Below are 20,624 nucleotides of genomic sequence, written 5' to 3' on the forward strand. Positions count from 1 at the left end.
GAAAGATCAGCTGCGAACAAGTTATCCAGTAGGGAATAATATAGATGTAATAAATATATTTATATAATTACTGATAAAATCAAAAACAGTTGAAGTGTTAAAAATCTGCTCTGTCTTTTTATTCTTCCTGTGGTAAAGAAATAGGATAGGTTAAAAAAGCCCCAAAGCCAGCCTATGGCTAGCTTTGGGGTATACAAATACAAAAAGAAGTGATATCTAATCAAAAACAGCCAAGCTATAAAAAAAGGTTCGGCCCCTAAAAAGCTTGGCACCAAATTCACCTGAATGGTCGTTGTTAAAATTTTTACCATTAACCTACCATCACAGCCATTTCTTGGCCGCCACCTTGGATTTCACATCTTTTTTCACCTTGGCCTTTTTAGGGGCCGCACCTTTTTTTTACAGCTTGGCTGTTGTTGATTAGATGAAAGTATCTAATATTATTTTTGTTTGTTTGATGTTGTCACTTGTGATATCACAGATTCACAATGCCTCAGAATTCAGCAGAATTAAACTTGTAATAGGAAGGATAATTAGGTCAAGCATGGCCAAACAGGTAATAGTAAAATATTTCTCAACATCCTAAATTCTATAAAGTTGTTGATAGCTGCTGCAACAAAGTATTATACACAACAACAAAAATCACATAAGTTTCTAAGGGACAACCTTACAGCAATTTCTCCCCAAATTTCTAGACTCTCAGTATACACATACTACTGTACATTGAACAACAACTGTAAAAGTAATATATATATATATATATGTGTGTGTGTGTGTGACTGGGCTTGCAAAAACAGGGTATGTGGGCACATAATTTTTGCCTATTTTTTCAAACTCCCATCACTCTTAACTCTTTTATACCATTACACTATTGCAATCCAATTTTTAGCTCTTGGTAAGCATTTACAGTGGAATTCTAGTTATCCAAACCCTTTGGGACCAGGGGCAGTCCATATCTCTGAAACTGCATATAAATAACCTCAAAAATAGTGTAAAGGTTTGTCTTTAAAATATCAGTATTTTTAACAATCTTTAGTCACTACTCTAATAGAGCAGTCATTTCCATTAGTACGGTTAACCAAGATTTTGGATAATTGGGGTCCGGATAACTGAGGTTCCACTGTAATTGGCTTTATGATGCAAGTTAAATAATGCAGATCTTCTGTTCCAGTACTGAGATATAACCTGTTGTGTGACAGGGTGTAGTAATAATTGTGTGTAGTTTCACTTTGTGCAGTTTCACAGGCACAGTCACATATAGTTTGGCTATGCATACATATCACAACTTCAGATCCTCCAGCAACTGAAACACCTGCAAGTTCTATAGTAGCTTTGCATGAAAGAAACTGCATCAACAAAATCAAAGTTGTCATACTGAGTTAAACATTTAATACAATGCTTGGCACAGGTTTTATCTCAAGGAAGTGGCGACCACTTTTCAGCTAGTTAGATGATTTCAGGATACTCTAATAGCAAAAGTGACTGCTCTATTAAAATATCACAATGCTTGCACTGTTTCATAGGTGTATTACAAGATTTATACTTTACACTGCATATAATTTTGAACCAACTACACTTGAAACTCATCTGCCAAAATTCTTTTCACTACCATATGCATGACAATGTAGCTACACCTGTATGTGATATTTTTATGCTGTATACAACTACAATGCCAAACAGAGAAGTATCAATGATGAGTTATCAAACACTCTTCACAACAAACATTTCACAGCTTTACTCTGTAGCTATGTTAAAGGGTTAAAATAGGAATCCTATGACATCTGCAGAATCAGCAGATACTCTATTTCTGGACTGAAATGTGGCCTGTAAAATGTTGGGATGAAGTTTGTACCCACATCATGCCCCATTTCATAAAAACATTTATAAAATTATAATCCATTTACCATAATTTGTTTTATTTTTGTGCAAAAAGGTTTCTTGATAAAAACTTTCTTGTAAAAGTGTTTTTGTACGATTTACATGAATGACTGCTCTACTAGAGCAGTTCGATCTTATGTAAAAATTTCTTGTGTAAAAATTTTCATACAAGTTTTTGCATACGAAATTATTTTACAAAGAAAACAAGGCAAATTACGATAAGCACAGTTAATATAAATTGTATTTATCATAAAGTATAATAAGAAATAGAACAGCTAAACAATAAATGAACACTAGTGATACAGCGTGACACTGTTTAATTGACTTATATTTATATGCCATCATTGCTACTATGCACACAGTAATCTAAAACACACTCTGTTTTAATCTGCTCAGTTTAGGAAGTACTTTATTAAGCTCCTTAAGGCCATCAAATTCCCAATCACAGTTAGAGAAGTCCAAATACTCTAACCTGGTATTACTAGAGAGTACCACTGCTATGTTCTCAGCAACTACATCACTGATAATAGTATCACTCAGGCTAAGATATTTCAAAGATGAAACATTTTGCAATACTTTGGTGATATGTAACACGCCATCTTCCTGCATGTTGCAATCAATGAGTGACAAATGTTGTAATAATAGATTTTCCTTAATAGTCACTGATAATTCATACGCTGCTTCATTTGTAATATCTATGTCATCTAACATAAGGTGCTTCAGTGAAATAGATCTCTGTAAGGCTTTAGCAATCTCAACCATATCTGTTGATTGTAGTTTAGTTTTAGAAAGATTCAGATGCAATAAGGAGCGATTGTTAGTAATAATGCCAGCCAGCAATTTTTTTGAAGTGTTATTTATATGACATGAACACATACTGAGATAATGTAAAGATGTCACTGTCACGATTGCTGATACAATGTTATGAACTCCAATCTCTGACAACAAACACCAAGAGAAGTCCAAGTGTTTAATATTGTGGTTTTTCATTAAAAAATTAGCAATTTCTTTTGAGTCTTGCTCGCCAATTATATTGTGACTTAAACCTAAATGCTGTAAGAAATGAGCATTTTCAACATACCTGAACAGAGGTGAAATCTTTAATTTAGTGATAGACAAATTTATATCACACAACTTGATATTGGTACTAGCAACTACTGCTACCTGTATAGCTACTTTTTTAGTAATTAGATTTGATGCCAAATTTAAACATTTGATTGTTGTAACTTGCAAAAGTGCTTGCAGAATGGACAGAAATACTGGCTCAGTAAAATTACAGCTTGACAAATTTACATATTCCAATTGCCTATTATTACTCAATAAGAAGATTAAAGGATCCACAAGAGACCAAGTAACCACATTTGCACCAAGGTTTACATATTGGAACGTCTTTATTCCTTTGATCATTTCATATACTGAAAAAGCTGAAGCTGTTGTAAAACAGTTGAATACATTTAGGTGCATTAAATTAAATGTTGACATGTGTTGCAATGCAGCTGCTAGTCTCTCTGCACCCTGCTTAGTGATACTGTTATCACTGATGTCTAAAGAATGCAGAAATTTGACATATAAAAGAGCATCAGCTATTGTAATCACTGCAAATTCTTGCAATTTACATTTGCTTAGGTATATGTGTTTTAATGTATTTCTACTGCTCCTAAAAATTTGCGCTATCTTCACTGCATCCATATCAGTAATTGTATTGAGACTAAAGTCAAGATATTCTAACCTGCACAGATCAGGTTGTATTGCTTTTCTCAATAACAAATTACAATCAGACATGTCCACATGTTTCACAAAAGCGTTTGTAACAAAAACAGAATTTACTGCATCTGAAACTCTTTCAGTGGCCATATTAGATGATATATTGAAGTACTGTAGTGTACTACATTGGCAGAGTCCATTCAGTACTTTGAAAAACCATATTCTTTCAAGCAACAATTTGACAGGTCAATATGCTCTATCATTGTTTTGGAAATATCTGCTTCTATGAGATCTGCTACTGGGCTAGTGATAACATTTGAGCTTAAATCAAGATATTTCAGTGTATTGGTAATTCTAATTGTGGAGTGCATCATAAAAGCTCCAAAGCAGTTAGAGAAATGAAGTTCATATATTTTTCTATTGCTAAGTTGAATACCAGATAAATATTTACCAGCTTCTTTGGTGAAATAGTTATCGCTAAAGTCAAGGAATGTCAGGTCAGTAATGTTCATCAGTGCTTTAGCAATCAGAATAATTCCACATTCCTGTAAGTTACAATTACCAACATTTAAGTATGTTAGTAATGTACTATTGTTGATAACAGATGCTACTGTACATGCACCTTCATTGTCTATTGTGTTTTGACTGATGTCAAGCCACTTCAATCTTGATGTACATCTGAGTGCTCCAGCAATGGTTCTAAACTGTGTTGATGACAACTGACAGTTACCAATATTTAAGGCATTCAAGTCAATAGTTTGGCTAATAAAAGATGCTAGTGAAGTAGCCACATCCTCACTTATTTTGTTAGAGTTTAAATTGAAATGTTGCAGAGTGTTAATATTTTTAAGCACACTCAGCAATGCTAGTAAACCATATTCAGTTAATTTGCAATTAGATAAAATCAAACCTTTTATTTTACTATTGTTAGCAAGAGAAAATGCTAGCATGTCAGCAATTTTATTGTTAATGATTGTTGACTCTAAATCTAAATGATTTAGTGCACTGCTTGTGTGAATACCATGGGAACGTTTGATAGTCAAATCTTGGTTCAGAAACTGCAAATTAATATTAATCAGTTTTAAAGATTCTATAACATTATTAGTACTGCTTGGAATAACCCCAAGGAATTTCTCAACACCTTCATTTTCAGAACATTTTGCAAGATGTACTGACTGCGAATCCAGAGTTTCTTGTAAGTCTTGCATAATTCTTACAGCAGATTTTGCGTCCATAGATCCTGTCATGTTACAAAAATGCTTTTTCTCACCTTCCAAGAAAACAATACCTAACTCAGACTGCACACATGTAGATGATCTAAACTTTTGCTGTTCAGGAGGAATTGTTGAGTAAATAAAGTGACAGTCTATGACAGCGTTATCACATTTAATACTATACTGCTCAACATGTATAGACTGTGGAATAGTTTCAATCACTTTCTTAATCTGATTTAAAGATAAACCATTATGTAACATCAATACATTAGTGATATTATTACTGGTTATCAGTGAAGACATGATAGCATCAAGTTGAACATCTAAGCAGCAATCTATTATAGCAATATTATTTGAAAGCTGTGAAGAAACTGTTATGGAGTCAATCGGACAGTGCCAAAAAATATCCACCCGAGTGATTCATGATCAATCATTTCTATGGTCATTTGTTGCCTTGTTATGTTTTGCTGACAGTGCACTGCAGCAAATGCATGAGATAGTTGTGTAACACTTAAATCATTATGAGAGATGGTTAATTTCTTAATTCGACAAAAAGAGATTAATACTGCTAGGTTAACACCTGCACCAAGTGACATTTTATTGTGTGACAAGTTTAATGATGTAATTGTACACTGTGAAGATACCAAGCATTGTTGTATTTTTATAAACTTCAAGTTATCAATACTGCAATCGGAAAAATCCATATATTCCCAATGTCGACAGATAATGGTTAAAGTTGTTGCAAACTGGTGGTTAACTAGTTGGTCATGACAATTGTGTAGTCTTCAATTAACAATCCATGGATAGAATTGTAGTAGTATATTGAACAACCAATGATTGGAATAGTTACAAATTACCTCACTTTGTGCAATGCAATAAAAGTAAAACTTCAGATCTGAATCCTTAAAATATTCAGTGAGTTTTTGAAACATATGAAATGTTGTGCTGTGGAGTTCATCCACACAGTACACATTAATTGGTGCATTTCTTAACTGCAAACTGCAAGTTTTGATATTGTCATCCAGAATTATGTTATTATTTGAAAGGTACAGTGTGTAATCAGTAATCTGGTGGTTTGGTAGTGAAGCTGATAAGACGTGTGTTATATGTTTATTAAGCAAGCAGTTTGTAAAGAAAGCTACAATACTTTGTTTTGAGATCTCTTTATTAACATTCTTCAGTATAATGACCACCAATGGTATGCCAAATAGTACATTACATAGTTTTGTTCCTTTATAGTATTCAGAAATAATTGCAATTATCATACGATATGCATGGAGTTCATCATCACACACTATCAGCTGTTCAACAACACAATAATTCAGTGCAACAATAATTGCGTCAGTGCAACATGTTGTAAGGCTACTATGAGAAATATCCAGCGTCCTTATGTAAGTAGGTCCAGGAAATAAGGTCTTACAAAATAGCTGGCAATTAGAATCAGTTATAATACAGTCAGTGATTGTCATGTTTGGATAAAATCTGTTACTTCGGAAAAATTCTGTGGTAAGAGAGCAGTGCAACAGCTTGATTGTAGTTATTATACCATTGGGTAATTCCAAAGCTTTTGAAAGTGTATTTTGCTCAATTCTGCAAGCAACTAAAATGGTTTTAGACCTTATGATGTATTTGATTATATCATGAGCTGCACTTGTGAGTGTGTTAGTAATTTGCGTGGCATTTTTTTCTTCTAAATTGCTCATCTCATAAATAGTAACACACATATGCTTGTTAGCAGATAAAAACTTCAACACATTATCTATCAAACTCTTTACATCTGGATTCACAGTAAACATGTTGAAAAATATCAGATGGTGCATGTTCTGAGCATATTTGGTAATTGGTAATTTATACATTAAGTCATCAAAATTATTATTAAATTTGTAATTAATGAAATAATTATGAACTTGAATAAAATTTTGAATTATTCCTGTTCTGTTTAGGTTTACCAACAAAAGTCACAAGCATTTGATCAGTTGAAAACCTTTGTATTTGTGTCCAATACATTTGAAGCATCAAATTTAATAACTTTACCATCTTTGCATTATCAAACACAAGTATTTTATCAATGTTGCTACGATGAACAGATTCAAAGAGATCCAATATACAAAACGATGCACATTGTATTAATACGACATTCAGTTCATTTACTTGAACATTTGTGATAGAGCTTCTAACACCAAAAGCTGATTGGTATAGTACACTGCACAATACCTCCCTAGAAATATTTTCTTTAGAAATATCTATCAGATTTATGTATCTTGATTTGAATATTAATACTTTTTCGAATTTAGACAGCAGCTCATGTGCATTGCTAGCTTTCAACTTATATTGAGGTGGATCACTTTTGTTAAAGTATATTCTTCTTCCATATTCACTATTTATGAAATAAATATTAACTGGGTAATTGGTTTTAATTGTACTGATAATTTTTTCCACAATATCAAAGTTGTAGTCCATTATGTAAGCATTGGAAATAACTACGTTTTTCTCTTCTGTGCATTCTGATGTAATCACCAAGGAAGTGTTACTTTTAAAGTTTAGAAAATTGTTTGTAGTCCACTGATGTATACATACCATTTCCAAGATATCATAATCTTGAATTTCATTATTTGAAATGATTAGATTTTTGATAATGCAACGGGACAATAAATTACATATTGTAATAGTAGAGGCTGTAGTAAGGCAGTTATGAGACACATCCAGTGTAGCTATAACAGTATGCAACGAAAAGCAATCAACAAGGCTTTTAAATATATCATCTTCTAGTTTGCAATGAGATAAATCGATCAATCTCCAGTACCTTGTATTCTGAATAAACACAGTTTTAAGCTGTAATGGTTTGAGATCACAATCTCGCAGTTCCAACATCACTATGGCTGGATCACTTGATAATTTTTCAACAATTAACGGATAAACAATCTTGTTAGCAATCAGTTGAGTTTCAGAAACTAAAATGAAGTGAACAATGATGTTTATGTTACATTGTTTCGAAAGACATGCTGCAACTTGTTCTGCTACTTTGTCCTTCAAGCCAGTTTCATACACAAAAAACTCCAAGCATATAGATAATGGGTTGTGAAGTAATGACAATGACTTACTTAAATCGTCAACCATTATGACACTTTGGCTTACAATAATTTTACAATGAGTAATGTGGTAGCCTTTCAAATTTTCAAATATGTCACTTATAAAATTTTGATTAAAGTGAACATTTCTAATTAACACAGTAACAGCACAACTCTGCGTTGGTGAACTGTGTACGATAACAAGAGGGATGCCTAACTTGAAGTTGAGTATATAGTTTTTTGATTTACAATGTACTAGGAATGCATCTCTAAAATCCCCATCTTCAAAATTATTATGGAACATTATCAGTTGTTGAATGCAACAATGTTGAAGACATTCTGCAATGGAATTCAGTGAGAATGCTGTGAGTTGATTACTGGATACGTTTAATTCTTTTAAATGTCTTGTTCTTTTGGACTTGATTATCAAAGAGCACAGCATTTGACAGAAAGTATCATCGATTCTGACCCAAGATACATCAACTGTGGATATGTGTGGACTGAGCTTGAAGGCTATTGCTATACATTTGATCACTGTATACACATTCGTAGTTATCAAAAGATTATTGACTTTCACTACAGTGTTTGAGTAAGATAGTATTAAACTGATTGTTCTCTGGTTCTGATCTACCGAATGCATGCAATAGTTATTTCTAACACTGCCTTGCAACATTGGCTGAATCTGCAGATGCATCACTGATTTTGTAACATATATACAAGACAATTCTATATCCACATCTTCACTGCTGCAGGAAACAACCAGAGGAACATCATTAATGAAGTTGCAAATCTTGTTATCTATGGAGTATTGTTTGCAGAATGCTAGGTTGAATTGATGAGAAGATACTGAATTATGCAACAGCATAAGATTTTCAACACTACAGCAATACAGAATTTGTATTATTGTTGCTATTGACAATGACGTTAAACAGTTGTTGGATAGATTTAATGACTTTATGTAATGATTTCCATTCTTGGATGACAATGTCTGGTGAAGAATTTCACAACCTTAATCTTTTATATTACAACCTGACAAATTAATTGCAGTCCATTTCCTAGAACTGTCACTGAGTAAATTTTTAAGCAAATCAAAGGATGAGACATGTAGTTCACAGTTCACAAATTCCAACACAGAAATATTTGAATTACTATTTAATCCTTCTGCAATTTGCAATTGTGTTGCTTCAAAAGCAACGATCTTGCTATCTGATGTTAACACATATGAACAATATGCTTTTAAATGTTTCTGAAGAACATCTACTATTTCATTCGCAATTTCATCTGTTAAGTGACCTTGAAATATGTTGATGTTTATATGAGCGTATTCACAAAGAAATAAAAGTACTTTACTAAGTTCTTCTTTCAATTTAAAATTTGAAAGAAATATTTCATACAAAATGGACATACTCTCTACATTGTTTGTAGCTCTTAAAGAATCATCAACATCACAATTGATGAAATACTTAGTAATTGAGTAAGATTGCTCTGAAACATTTGCAACAGAATTGTCATCATAATCATTAAGAATAACTAAAGGTATTCCATGTTTAAAGTTTAGTATTTTACTTTTGGTGCATATGTCACTTAAAATGGCACCTTGTAATACTTTACTAGGTATAAAATTTTCTGATATTACCATATTTTTAATAATACAACATCTGAGAATCTCATGTATTGATTTGACAGACTCTTCAGTCAAGCAGCAGTTTGAAATGCTAAACATCTCTAAATATAAAGGTTGATTGGATTGAAAGCAAGACACAAGCTCTTGGAGACCTTCATCACAAACTGCACACCTGTACAGATCAATCCATTTCCATTGTTTCTTTACACAGTCAGTAGACACATTCTTTTCTAGGTCACAAAGTAAGAGTCTGTTTTTAAAAACTTCAATTAGTTTTGCCATATCCATCCCATATGCAAGTAATTGACACTTAGATTGTATTGTATACTCTATATTGTTAATGATAAAGTTCAGTTGTTGAAGTTGTGCTGTTGTTTTAGCCATGCCTTTATCACACAGCAAATATTCATCATAAACACTTATACAATCAAATTCTATTGACAATGCTAAAAACAGATTAATAAATGTGTTCATTTGCAAGTTGGTATTCCAGAAGTAGAGGTTGCAGTTGTAATTTGAATGACAAAGTTGTTCTATAACTTGTTGACTATAAAAGTCATTGTTACTGAAATAAATACAGGAAACACGACCCGTAACTTTCTCAATGTGTGTATTCATTACTAGATTTCCTGTAAGGCAAACATTAAAAAGAGCAGTATCAAGTAAGTTGTAATCTATATCATTGTTACTTAAAATTAACTTTTTTGATTCCAAGCAATTTATTAAGTTAACGATTCTATGCACTGAGGAAGATGTCAAATGATTAAAAGCCAAATTGGTGGTTCCAATAATTATTCCATTTTCACTTTGGCCACATATGGTTCTGCAAAGTACCTCAAAACCTTGATCTCCAATGTAACATCTTGATAAGTTTAACTTGTACCGTACTTTGTTAGCTGATTTAGTTAAGAAGAAGCCAAAGCTGTGTATGTCCTTCTGTAGTAAGGCATAACCGCTGAGATCAATCGTATTATCAGAAAGAAAGTTTCCTACACGTTGTGCTATTTCATCATTACCTGCTTCTAAGAAACACTGAAACAAGTCAAGACATTTAACTTTGTCACCAAAGGTATTCTGTGCAATACCTTTTGTGCCAAATAACCAACTTAGAATTATGGACCTTTGCCCAGACAAAAAATGTTTTAATGCAAAAGAATTACCACGAGTTAACCCAACATACATTATTCCAACATTCAGGTATCTTGGCTTCCAGAAAGTTTCTTGCAACAGTTTTATTTGCTTTGCATCTTTTAATGTTGAGATATAGAAACCTGCTAAGAATTCCTGCATTGAGTAGTGTAGAAAATTATAAGTAGTAAAAGATGACACTGGGAAAAAGCTTCTGTGCTCTACGACCTTTAGCAGACCAAACCCATCCCACTTACCTTCACATTCTGGGCAATTTTTTCTAATTTCTTCATCATTAAAGACAAGTTTATCTTTACCAAGGAATACAAGTGCCATTTTAGACAAGTTTTTAAGTTTTTGTTTATAAGGCGATGGCAGACTCAATAGAGAATCTAATGTTAAACATTTCTCTTTCTTCAAATATCTCACAATTGTAACAATTGCAAACTGATGATTTATTTCTGTTTGAGTTTTTGGTAGCTCAGTGCCAGATTCTAAAGATGATTTAAACAGACATATTAAGATAGTCATGTTCAATGGAATATAACACAAACTATCAATGAATGGGTTATTCTCCAAGAATTCTTCAATATATTTTATGTCTTTCTTATTCTCTTCTAAACTTTGCTGTATGTATTTGATTCTGTCTTCTTTGGCAAAGCCCAATATTTCTACCCTACGATCAACAAAAGCATGAAGTCCAGCTGATGCTGTTGGGCGTGATGTAATTACTAGGCTAGACAGTTGCAATACTTTTCGAGAAATTATGTCCGAAATAAAAGACTTTGATCTTTTCTCTTCAGACATTTCGTCATAGCCATCAAAAATAATTGTACAATGTTCACCACTAGTACTCTCAATGTTCTGTTGAATTGCTTCCATAAGTTTGCTTTTTGTTGACAAATGCATGGTATAGCAAATAAATTGCTCTAATGTTGTAATATGAGATAACTGTGGATCACGAAGATATATTACATGTAAGAACAAAAGCTTTGTTTCAGTTAGAAGTTCACTTTTGGCCCATCGAAATGTAATTTCCTTAACTAGTATAGTTTTTCCAATTCCAGGAGCACCTTCTATCAAAAAAACGCTTGGTCTTGAATTCTTACAACCTGTGGAACAAAATATTTCAGATATATCCTTACTAGACTTGCAACCAGATAAATAATTATGAATCTGAATCTGAACCATCTGATAAATCTTGTCGTCTATTAGGAGAATAGTTGTCTGTAATAATGTGGCCTTCATGCATAACATTTGCAATAGCGATCACTTCTTTTCTCGTAACATGTTTTTGCACATGATGAATTAGTACTACACTGGTAAAGTGTTCTGGTTGGTAATATGGCCAGTCGTCTCCAGAAACCTTGTATCTTTGGTGAACATAAACCTTTTGTAACTGACTAGTTGCAGTAGGTAAAGCAGTAGCCATAGAATAACCATATGAAATTGGCACAGCAAAAATAGCAGACAAACTTGCCACTTCTGGTGACTCAATAGTATCAATTACCTTACTCCATGATGCAGTAGTATCATTGTCAAGCCATTGTTCCCAGACTGCATTACAGCAATCTTCAGACTGAAGTGGGTGGTCACAATTTATTATATCCAACAGGCCATTCTTCAACCCTAGTTGAGTTCCAATTGCTCTCCAGTGAGCACCATAATCAGGTGTAATAAGATTGTGTAAATCCTTAAGCCGAGGTGTTGAAGCTAAACATAAGAACAGAGTAAATATTGCAATACTTTCCTAATTGTGTATATAGCAGTTATATGTGACCGGATCTGCGAAAACAGGACATAATCGCACAAGCCTTAGTTTCCAGTATAAAGCATTGAAAACATTGGGTGAAATACTTGCGTATTAATGAAAAAATTCCATAAATTTTGTAAACGCCTCTTTCTTAGTGAAGGAAGGGACTAACAATAAAAACCTGGATATCATCTTATTCGCCTGCTTAAGAGGAGTTGGAAAATCTTTGTATCATTGCAGTAGACCCAATGATATGTAAGTTATGAGCGTTTGTTTACGTCACATCGAAGTGATCGTATGGGATCGATTTTTCGTCATGAATGTCGCCTTTGTATGCAATGAGTAAGGGTGATTAATGGGAAAACTTACCCAGTAATTGATTCCCTTATGCATGGTGAACACGATGGTGAAAATTGCAGCTCCGTACCTCAATCTGTTGGGAAGTTACAGTAATTTTTGTAAGCACCTGTAATTTATTTTCCCTTTGTAGGGCTGTAACTCCCAGAGTTATTGGCATATGAAGCTGAAACTTTGCCAGTGGGTACATTTGGCTAGGTAATTATGAATATTTAATAAACAGCAGTTAGAAAATATGCGATTATGTCCTGTTTTTGCAGATCCGGTCACATTATGTAGTTCAAGAACACTGCATGATTATGACTGAATTTGTGATACAGTACAGCTCAAATAAATAATTTCACAGCACGTGCGTTTTGCATGATTTCAACACACGTGAGCTGAAGCACATGCAAGCTTGGCGTCATGTACACACATCGACAAGCATAATTATGTGACTGAATTTTGGAAAATCGCCCATATGGGCGCACATGAAATAATTAGAATTTTCATGTTTAGTGGGTTGCAAATAAGGGCAGAGCACAGTTTTGAAAATATTTCAAAAAATTTCTTGTAATTTGAATGGCTTAAAATCATCAACAAGTAAATTTGCACTATAAAGTTTGCAATTTGATCATTAAATATTTTAGGTGTTAAATGCACCCATATGGGTGATTTTCCAAAATTTGGTCACATATTTTGTTACACGTGTCACTGCTTGAAGGTTCTTAGTTCACTAATTTGTTAAGCTGCTTTACTGTAGTTGTATCCAGTTATACTGATAGTAAAATGTCAGTAACTTTAAGTATATGGAACATAATTGTTTTACTAAATTTTAAACTCTCAGTAAACATCAGTGAATGCAGGTTTACTGAAAAGCTACTAAAATTCCTAACAATTAACTGTTCCATATACTGTGGATATACCACTCTAGTAAACTAAGAAACTTCAAGCAGTGTGTGAAACCTTTGTTCACACCCACTTTGTGTGTGTACTTCTTCACACGCATTTGGCCACACGAGCACGCATGGTTGCGTTTAGTACACTGTAGTTACACGCATTTGTGACCAGATTTTACAGAACCGATCCAAATCGCACATCAGGAAAAATCAAACTAACACCACCAGTGGATAGCTACACTATCGTACTACAAGTTTTGACCCTCAGCACTACTCAAACTACACGAGGCTGGTTTTTACACACGTCTTTTCTGGGTGGTGTGGAGTGCTCAAATGGCGGTTTCAGGCCTTGTGAAGAACCTGGCTTGGCAAGAGTCAGTGGTTTACTGGTGGACAGCCTTATAATGTTGGCCAGACGTGTTCTCTGTTGATTTTGCTACATATCAGCCACTAAGGAGCCAGCACAGCCCTGTAATCTCGTGTCTGGACTCCAATCGTGGTCTGCCTCCATTTTGAGGTCTAACTTTTGCCCTCCCCGCCACCCCCCAGCCTCCACCCCTTTGTGAGCACTCGTGATACTACTTCACTCGTCCAACTGCTCAGATTTTCTATCTTATTTGGCGGGAAACTGTACAAGCAGCTACAAGTACTGGAAGTGGCTTGAAAGGTAATAGATTGATGCATCTTTTGTGTAAATTTCATACGCGTGCTTGCTATCCTTGAAGAGTTATGCTGGCTTCAATTCTTTAAAACCGTTTATCTCGGAACTTCTAATGTGCGATTTGGATCGTTTTTCCAAAATCCAGTCACATATAATACTCATCTGGCTGTAAAGGAGCCAAACACACAAAAACATACTTTGGAATCACTCCATGACCAGTGCCAGCCACCACACACTGACCAGACTTCTTTCCACTGCTCCAGGATTCTTGGCAGGTCACGTGATCTCACGTGATGCTCCAGAAATAATTTATAATATTATATATATATATATATATATGTGACCAGGCCTGCGAAAACAGGGTATGTGGGCACAAACTACACCCTGTCATACTACAGGCCATATCTCAGTATTGGAACAGAATATTTGCATTCTGTAACTTGCATTATAAACCCAATTAAATGCTTACTAAGTGGTAAAAATTTCATTGCCATAGCACATACGTATTAAACGTTATTAATCAAGGAAGTTTGAAAAAGTAGGCAAAAATCATGTGCCCACATGCCCTGTTTTCACAGGCCCAGTCACATATATAATACATATATTTATTACAGAACTCTACATGGTGCATGGTTTCTTTTCAACCGAACACTCTACAAGGTGAGTCCTTCTAGCTGATCTCTCTACAGGGTGAACTGTTTGTAACTGAACTCTCAACAAGGTAACGTCTTCTAGCTGATGTCTCTACAGGGTCACTAGTTAGTAGCTGAACTCTCTACAAGGTGACTTCTTCTAGCTGATCTTTCTACAGGGTAATGTGTTTGTAGCTGAACTCTCTACAGATGATTTGTTTGCAGCTGAACTCTCTACATGATGGTTTCTTTGTAGCTGAACTCTGTACAGAGTAATTTCTTCTAGCTGATCCCTCTACAGGGCGATTTGTTTGTAGTTGAACTCTCTACATTGTGGTTTCTTTGTAGCTGAACTCTCTCCAAGGTGACTTCTTCTAGTTGAACTACATAGTTGAACTTCCTACAAGGTAACTTCTTCTAGCTGATATCTCTACAGGGTGAATTTTTTTGTATAAATTTTGCTGGATTAAGGAGGTTGTTGGATTATATAGTCACCTTTGTAATCTGACAGTGCAAGTACAATACATAGAATTATGTTGGATTATGCAGTAAATTACAAGTAAAATGGAACACAGAGTTTAACATGGATTAATTTTAGAATTTGCAAGTATTTTTCAATGTTTCGGTTGCTTAAAAAATAATCTTCTGTGATTGTTTTTAATGCTGCTATTATTCTCTGTCAGCTTACAAAGGTCAAAATTCTGAGCTATATAACTTTAAAAGTATGATCTATTTTGTTGCTATAGAAAGGTATTGTTGTAGGAATACATGCCTCATTGCGTGCAGTCACTTGTGAACTTCTGTCATGACTGTACATTTAATATTCAACCTGATGTACAGTTGTACAGTCAAACCTTTCTAATTCGACACCTGCATAAGCTAGATTCCTTTATAGTTTGTGCACCATGCATGTTTCAGTTATATCAATGATGTGAGGTTTATGAAAGTCAACATAGTTTTGTAGTTCCATAAACGTATTCATGATATTAGTTAACATGTTTGTGTTTTATCTGCTTTACCGGTTAGACACTGGAGGCAAAGCCTCTACGAGGTGTTTACTATATTATACACTTGAATCCTGACAGCCATTATGCCTAATGTATTTGTGCAGAAAGTGAGATTTAGTTTGTTCTCTGCACTATCTTGCCATTTTTTATGTAGTAATTTTTTTAAACCTTTATTCATTTCAGCCAATTGGACTCTCAGGGCTTAATTTTTTGCTTTTCCTGAGGAATCAGGTCTGGTGTTACAAGCTTTTAAAACATTTTCAGGGTTGTGTTTATTATTTAGCTTTGCACAGTTAAATAGAAATGAAGTTTTATCATGCTCTAAAGCAAGAGTTATCTTGAGCATGCAATCTTGGGAAATTACAGGGTACGGGGTTTATCTTGTGTGCATTTACATTACTGGGTTTAACACCCATAATTATAGTTGTGGAATACAGAACTATATGTATTAACATTTTGTTCCTTTCTTGTCTGCAGATTTAGTTCTTGTTGTCATTCAACTAATCTTCAAAACAGGACTCCCTTCGCTATATATGCTCCTGAATAGTTTATATAATCAATGGTGCTAGCTTTGATTAACCTGTAAAAAGTAGCTGTGTTCTGGTTTTAGTTTTGACTAGCTAATTATAAGAGTTAACATTTTACAATGTTTTGTGATCTTCATTTTATTAACATACAAGTTCTTTTTGTAAAGGAAATAAACACTAAGATGTCTCTATAATAATTTCAAAGCAGCAGACCATCCCTCTTCAGAACCTCTCAGCCTGATCGTGATGTCTACAAGGAGTAGATGCCCATAGTCTATAGTCAAATGTGTTCAAAAATTTGCCGCCCAGAATTCCAACATTTCTTACAATAATTTAGAAACATTTTAATCAGTGTATGCTCTATTATAGTATTTCATTACAAAGTGACTGTTCTATTAAAGAGTATCAATCTAAGGAGCTACCCTATGTACAATGCATTTTGAGTGTTCTATTGCAGTTTGCATCTTCCACTATCTACTCTACTAGGGAAATATCCACCTAATATGCTAACATCATGCTGGCATAGCACTCCAGCCTATATATATGCTTTTTATTATGCTGGCAAGATTCAAAGATTTGTATTGGATTAAGCCTCTACGCATTGATATTAATTTAACAGAACAATAAAAAATATAGCTTTATTACTTATAAATAGACTATGTACACACAATAATGTCTCTCACCATTGCATTCCATAATTAGAATGGAGACATGCAGGTATGTACGTACTTCTTTACAACCAATTGTATATATCCACTACATACTGCTACTGAAACAGAGCTGCCTCCACAAAGGTGATCAAGCTTACTTGACCAGAAGAAGTGCAGAGACGCTTGATAACAAAAGTGACATGGAATTATATCATTGAGAAAGCTCATGGTAGGAAGGCTTTATGTTACCCATGCATGTACTGTTACCATTAGTACAAAAGTTGTCTAGAAAATTTAATTGCTAAAGTTATTTCAGAAGTGATACTAGTGGATTTGCATGGGCACTAACATATCACCGCTAGATATAACTGTTTCCCTTTGCATATTAATAACAATTTGCTATACTTGCAAGTGTAATTTTGCAATCATCAATAAGAGAAGATGCAGCAGTGTGTATACTATAGAGAGGTGCATAGATGATAGATAAAAGCATAAAGTAAAGCAAAGCCTATGGCAGCCACATGAAACACAGTTATTGCTGCATGCCCAGCAATGGGATTCCTGCGTACCACTCAGGCACTTGAGCCTTTTGCAGGTAAATCTAGGGTTAGCAACTTGCAAGACTTTCCAGGACTCATGGAGAGAGAGGTTGTGGAATCCAAAGTTCCACAATGACCTCAACACTACTAAGTGAGACAAGGACAGTTGGGCATTTGCTTCCCCAGTTAACGCCAGGTACACTGATATCACAGCTGGATGGGCTGCTTCCCTAGTAGTCACCAGCCACCAGGTCCCCATTCAACAACAGCTGGGAGATACACAGATAACAACATGCTAATAATAGTTACACATGCTAAAAAGTGGACAGTGGTGTATCTAGACTCACTGCTTTCACTGCTGAAGAGCAAAACCCTGCTATAACAATGCTACCCTCCACCAAATATAACATTATATAACTTCATAGTTAGCTACACTGCTTCTCTTAATATTGTGACTGCTTTATTAGAGTGATTGACTGTTCTATTAGAGTATCTATAGAAAGCATCTTTCACCAAAAGCTTTGGAAGGGCACTGGCCCTATTAGGTCCACCCCTAGATATGTCACTGTATGTAAACAGCTACAGCTCTAGATAGTACCTTAATGATGACTACTGACGTTTTAAATTACAGTAGAATCTTAGTTGTCTGAATCCCCAGGTAACACCTATAGTGTCACAGCAAGGAAGCCATGCTGCTATATAATGCACCTATATCAATGCAAAGCCCCGCTCCACCTCTCCTGGGGATTTGTACACTTGATAGTACAAAAGATTCCTTGGGCAAAGTATTTTTACAATGCCCCAACTTAGACATACCCATGTGCACCACCCTGAGAGAATGTGGGGAATCTGTTCATAGCTTCTTGTGATTGACATGGAATCGCTCATGCAATCCCCATGATTCACTAAAATACAACTGATCAAATTCCATAAAAATATGCACAATTACAAAGCCCCGGCCCACCCGTGTGGTACTAATTTTCAACAAAGATGCACAAATCTCCACCTATGCCTGACATTGATAGGTGCATAAAACTAACCAATCTGGTATCACTGATGTCTGCGTAAGCGTTATATATGCTGGCAATTCAGCGACAGCTGGTCTTCTTGATAGAATCATACAGTAGAAACAGCCTAGCATGACTTTTAGCTGCTGATTTTAACACTAGGACTGGAGAAAAAACGTTCTTATTGAGATGTATTATACAACTCAGGGTAGCCGATTAGGGATTAGGAGCTCGGGAATTAGTTCCTGCATCCATTCTTCTTTAAATATTGACATCATCCTTGATAGAGAATAATCCTCACTGACCACGGGAAGCATTGGTTCAACCATGACGGCCACACTCATCAGTGTTTCTGTGGCTTCGATTATGGCCTTCTTTACTTGTACAGTAGCATAGATAACCAGTAGTTATATGTAGTAGGCAGAAGGGAAGTAGTTAGGTGGCTCAGTTGACAATATCCACGTTCCAGGCAACCGAGTACTTCCTTACACAATTCAGGATGTAAATCACGGGGCTGTGCAATTTCGTCTTCATCAAAGTTCCCATTGTCGGCGGACATCACACTGTTCTAGTGATGGCTTTAGTCCTAGGTCACATGACGTTTATCACAGATTGCGCATCCGTTGTCATGCAGTCTATTTCCAGTTGGTTGACTAGAGAAGAAATGGTTACAGCTTCCAAGGAATGCTACTCGGGTAATCTTATACTATCCAGGAATTTGTTGCCCCAGTGTCTCTTGTGTGTCAAGAGAGGCAAAACTTAGTTTGCTTTCATGTATCTGTGCATCATCTGATCCTCAGCTGCAGGAATTGGGCTTGCATCTCCATCTTGGTAATGATTTTCTGCAGTTCCAGAATCAAGATTATTCCATATTGTCGGCTGCCCAAAGCCACTTGTCCGATATGCCATCAACACGGTCTCTTTACAAGAGAGCTAGGGATGATTTGACTAGTAAAATTACTTCCGACAGTGAAGCCCATCTCAATCAACTCACTGTGTAATGCAAATTTTTGGATTCTGTTAGGGTAGAAACTAGCTGCAGAACATGGAATAAGTTAATGACTGGATTTCACCCTGGGCAACTTTCTTTCTTGTTGAGAGCATCCTCGGACACTCTGCCTACTGCTGTTAACCTGCGTCACTGGCACATACAGTGTGGTGCCAAGTGTACCCTTTGTGACTCTAACCGGCCAACTACTGCTCATATTTTAGGCGGTTGCCCAGTAGCACTATCCCAACAAAGGTACACCTATAGACATAATCAAGTACTGTTCACTTTAATTTCTCAGTTAATTACTCTCTTTTCTGATTGCCAGATGGTCAGTGTCTATGCGGACCTGCAGGGACATCGTTTTAATGACTCACCTCCTGAAACCATCCCCTCCAATGTCTTAGTCACTCCTTACAGACCCGATGTTGTCATCTATAACAGACACTCTGCATCGATGGGCATTATAGAGCTTACATGTCCATTGGACTCAATACATCATTTGGAGTCTGCACACAACCGCAAACTTTATAAACCTGAGTATGTACAGCTTTTGGCTGAATTGGATCGTTTGAAGATTCCTCACTGCTACAGAACTGTGGAAGTCAGTGTTTTGGGCAATTTTCAACCTAGTTCTATTGCTGCAATTAAGGATGTGATAAATTTTACCTGGCAAGTATCCCTATTTTCCAAAGGAAGTGCTAGAAATCTTTTGTTCAAGATGGCCAGTGCCTCAATTTCTGCTTCACAGAGAATATTTTATGGTAGGAACTCTAAAGAATGGACAATCAACCCGGACTGTTTTTAATCTGTATATAATTTAAGCTGTAACTTTAGTTTTGTACCTAAATTGTGACTGGATTTTGGAAAAACGATCCAAATCGCACATTAGAAGTTCCGAGATAAACGGTTTTAAAGAATTGAAGCCAGCATAACTCTCCAAGGATAGCAAGCACGCGTATGAAATTTACACAAAAGATGCATCAATCTGTTACCTTTCAAGCCACTT

General features: G+C 35.2%; 2 protein-coding genes across 2 annotated transcripts; both read right to left on the reverse strand.

Moving 5' to 3' along the window:
* Window positions 1–2,244: 2,244 nt before the first annotated feature.
* Window positions 2,245–3,732, reverse strand: LOC136247976 (protein NLRC3-like). Its single transcript, XM_066039794.1, has one exon. It carries the CDS (start codon window positions 3,730–3,732, stop codon window positions 2,245–2,247), a length of 1,488 nt encoding a protein of 495 aa, XP_065895866.1.
* Window positions 3,733–3,782: 50 nt separating this feature from the next.
* Window positions 3,783–19,186, reverse strand: LOC136247977 (protein NLRC5-like). The gene is made up of 6 exons (XM_066039795.1): window positions 19,117–19,186; window positions 11,805–12,329; window positions 8,894–11,728; window positions 7,600–7,747; window positions 6,831–6,969; window positions 3,783–5,027 (listed from the first exon to the last, which is right to left on the reverse strand). The coding sequence occupies exons 1-6, from the start codon at window positions 19,184–19,186 to the stop codon at window positions 3,783–3,785; spliced, it is 4,962 nt and encodes a 1,653-aa protein (XP_065895867.1).
* Between the last annotated feature and the right edge of the window lie 1,438 nt (window positions 19,187–20,624).

This window comes from Dysidea avara, chromosome 2, assembly GCF_963678975.1.
Source record: "Dysidea avara chromosome 2, odDysAvar1.4, whole genome shotgun sequence".
NCBI lineage: Eukaryota > Metazoa > Porifera > Demospongiae > Dictyoceratida > Dysideidae > Dysidea > Dysidea avara.

What these genes read in the sequence shown, in the direction of transcription:
- LOC136247976 (XM_066039794.1), bottom strand. Translation starts at nt 3,732, where the DNA reads ATGGCCACTGAAAGAGTTTCAGATGCAGTAAATTCTGTTTTTGTTACA.
- LOC136247977 (XM_066039795.1), bottom strand. Translation starts at nt 19,186, where the DNA reads ATGTCCGCCGACAATGGGAACTTTGATGAAGACGAAATTGCACAGCCC. An exon ending in GACTGCAATTAATTTGTCAG is followed by an intron (nt 7,748 to 8,893) that starts GTTGTAATATAA and finishes ACTTCATTTTAG; the next exon opens with TTTCTGAAACTCAACTGATT. An exon ending in GTGTTTATTCAGAATACAAG is followed by an intron (nt 6,970 to 7,599) that starts GTACTGGAGATT and finishes TTTTGGTGTTAG; the next exon opens with AAGCTCTATCACAAATGTTC.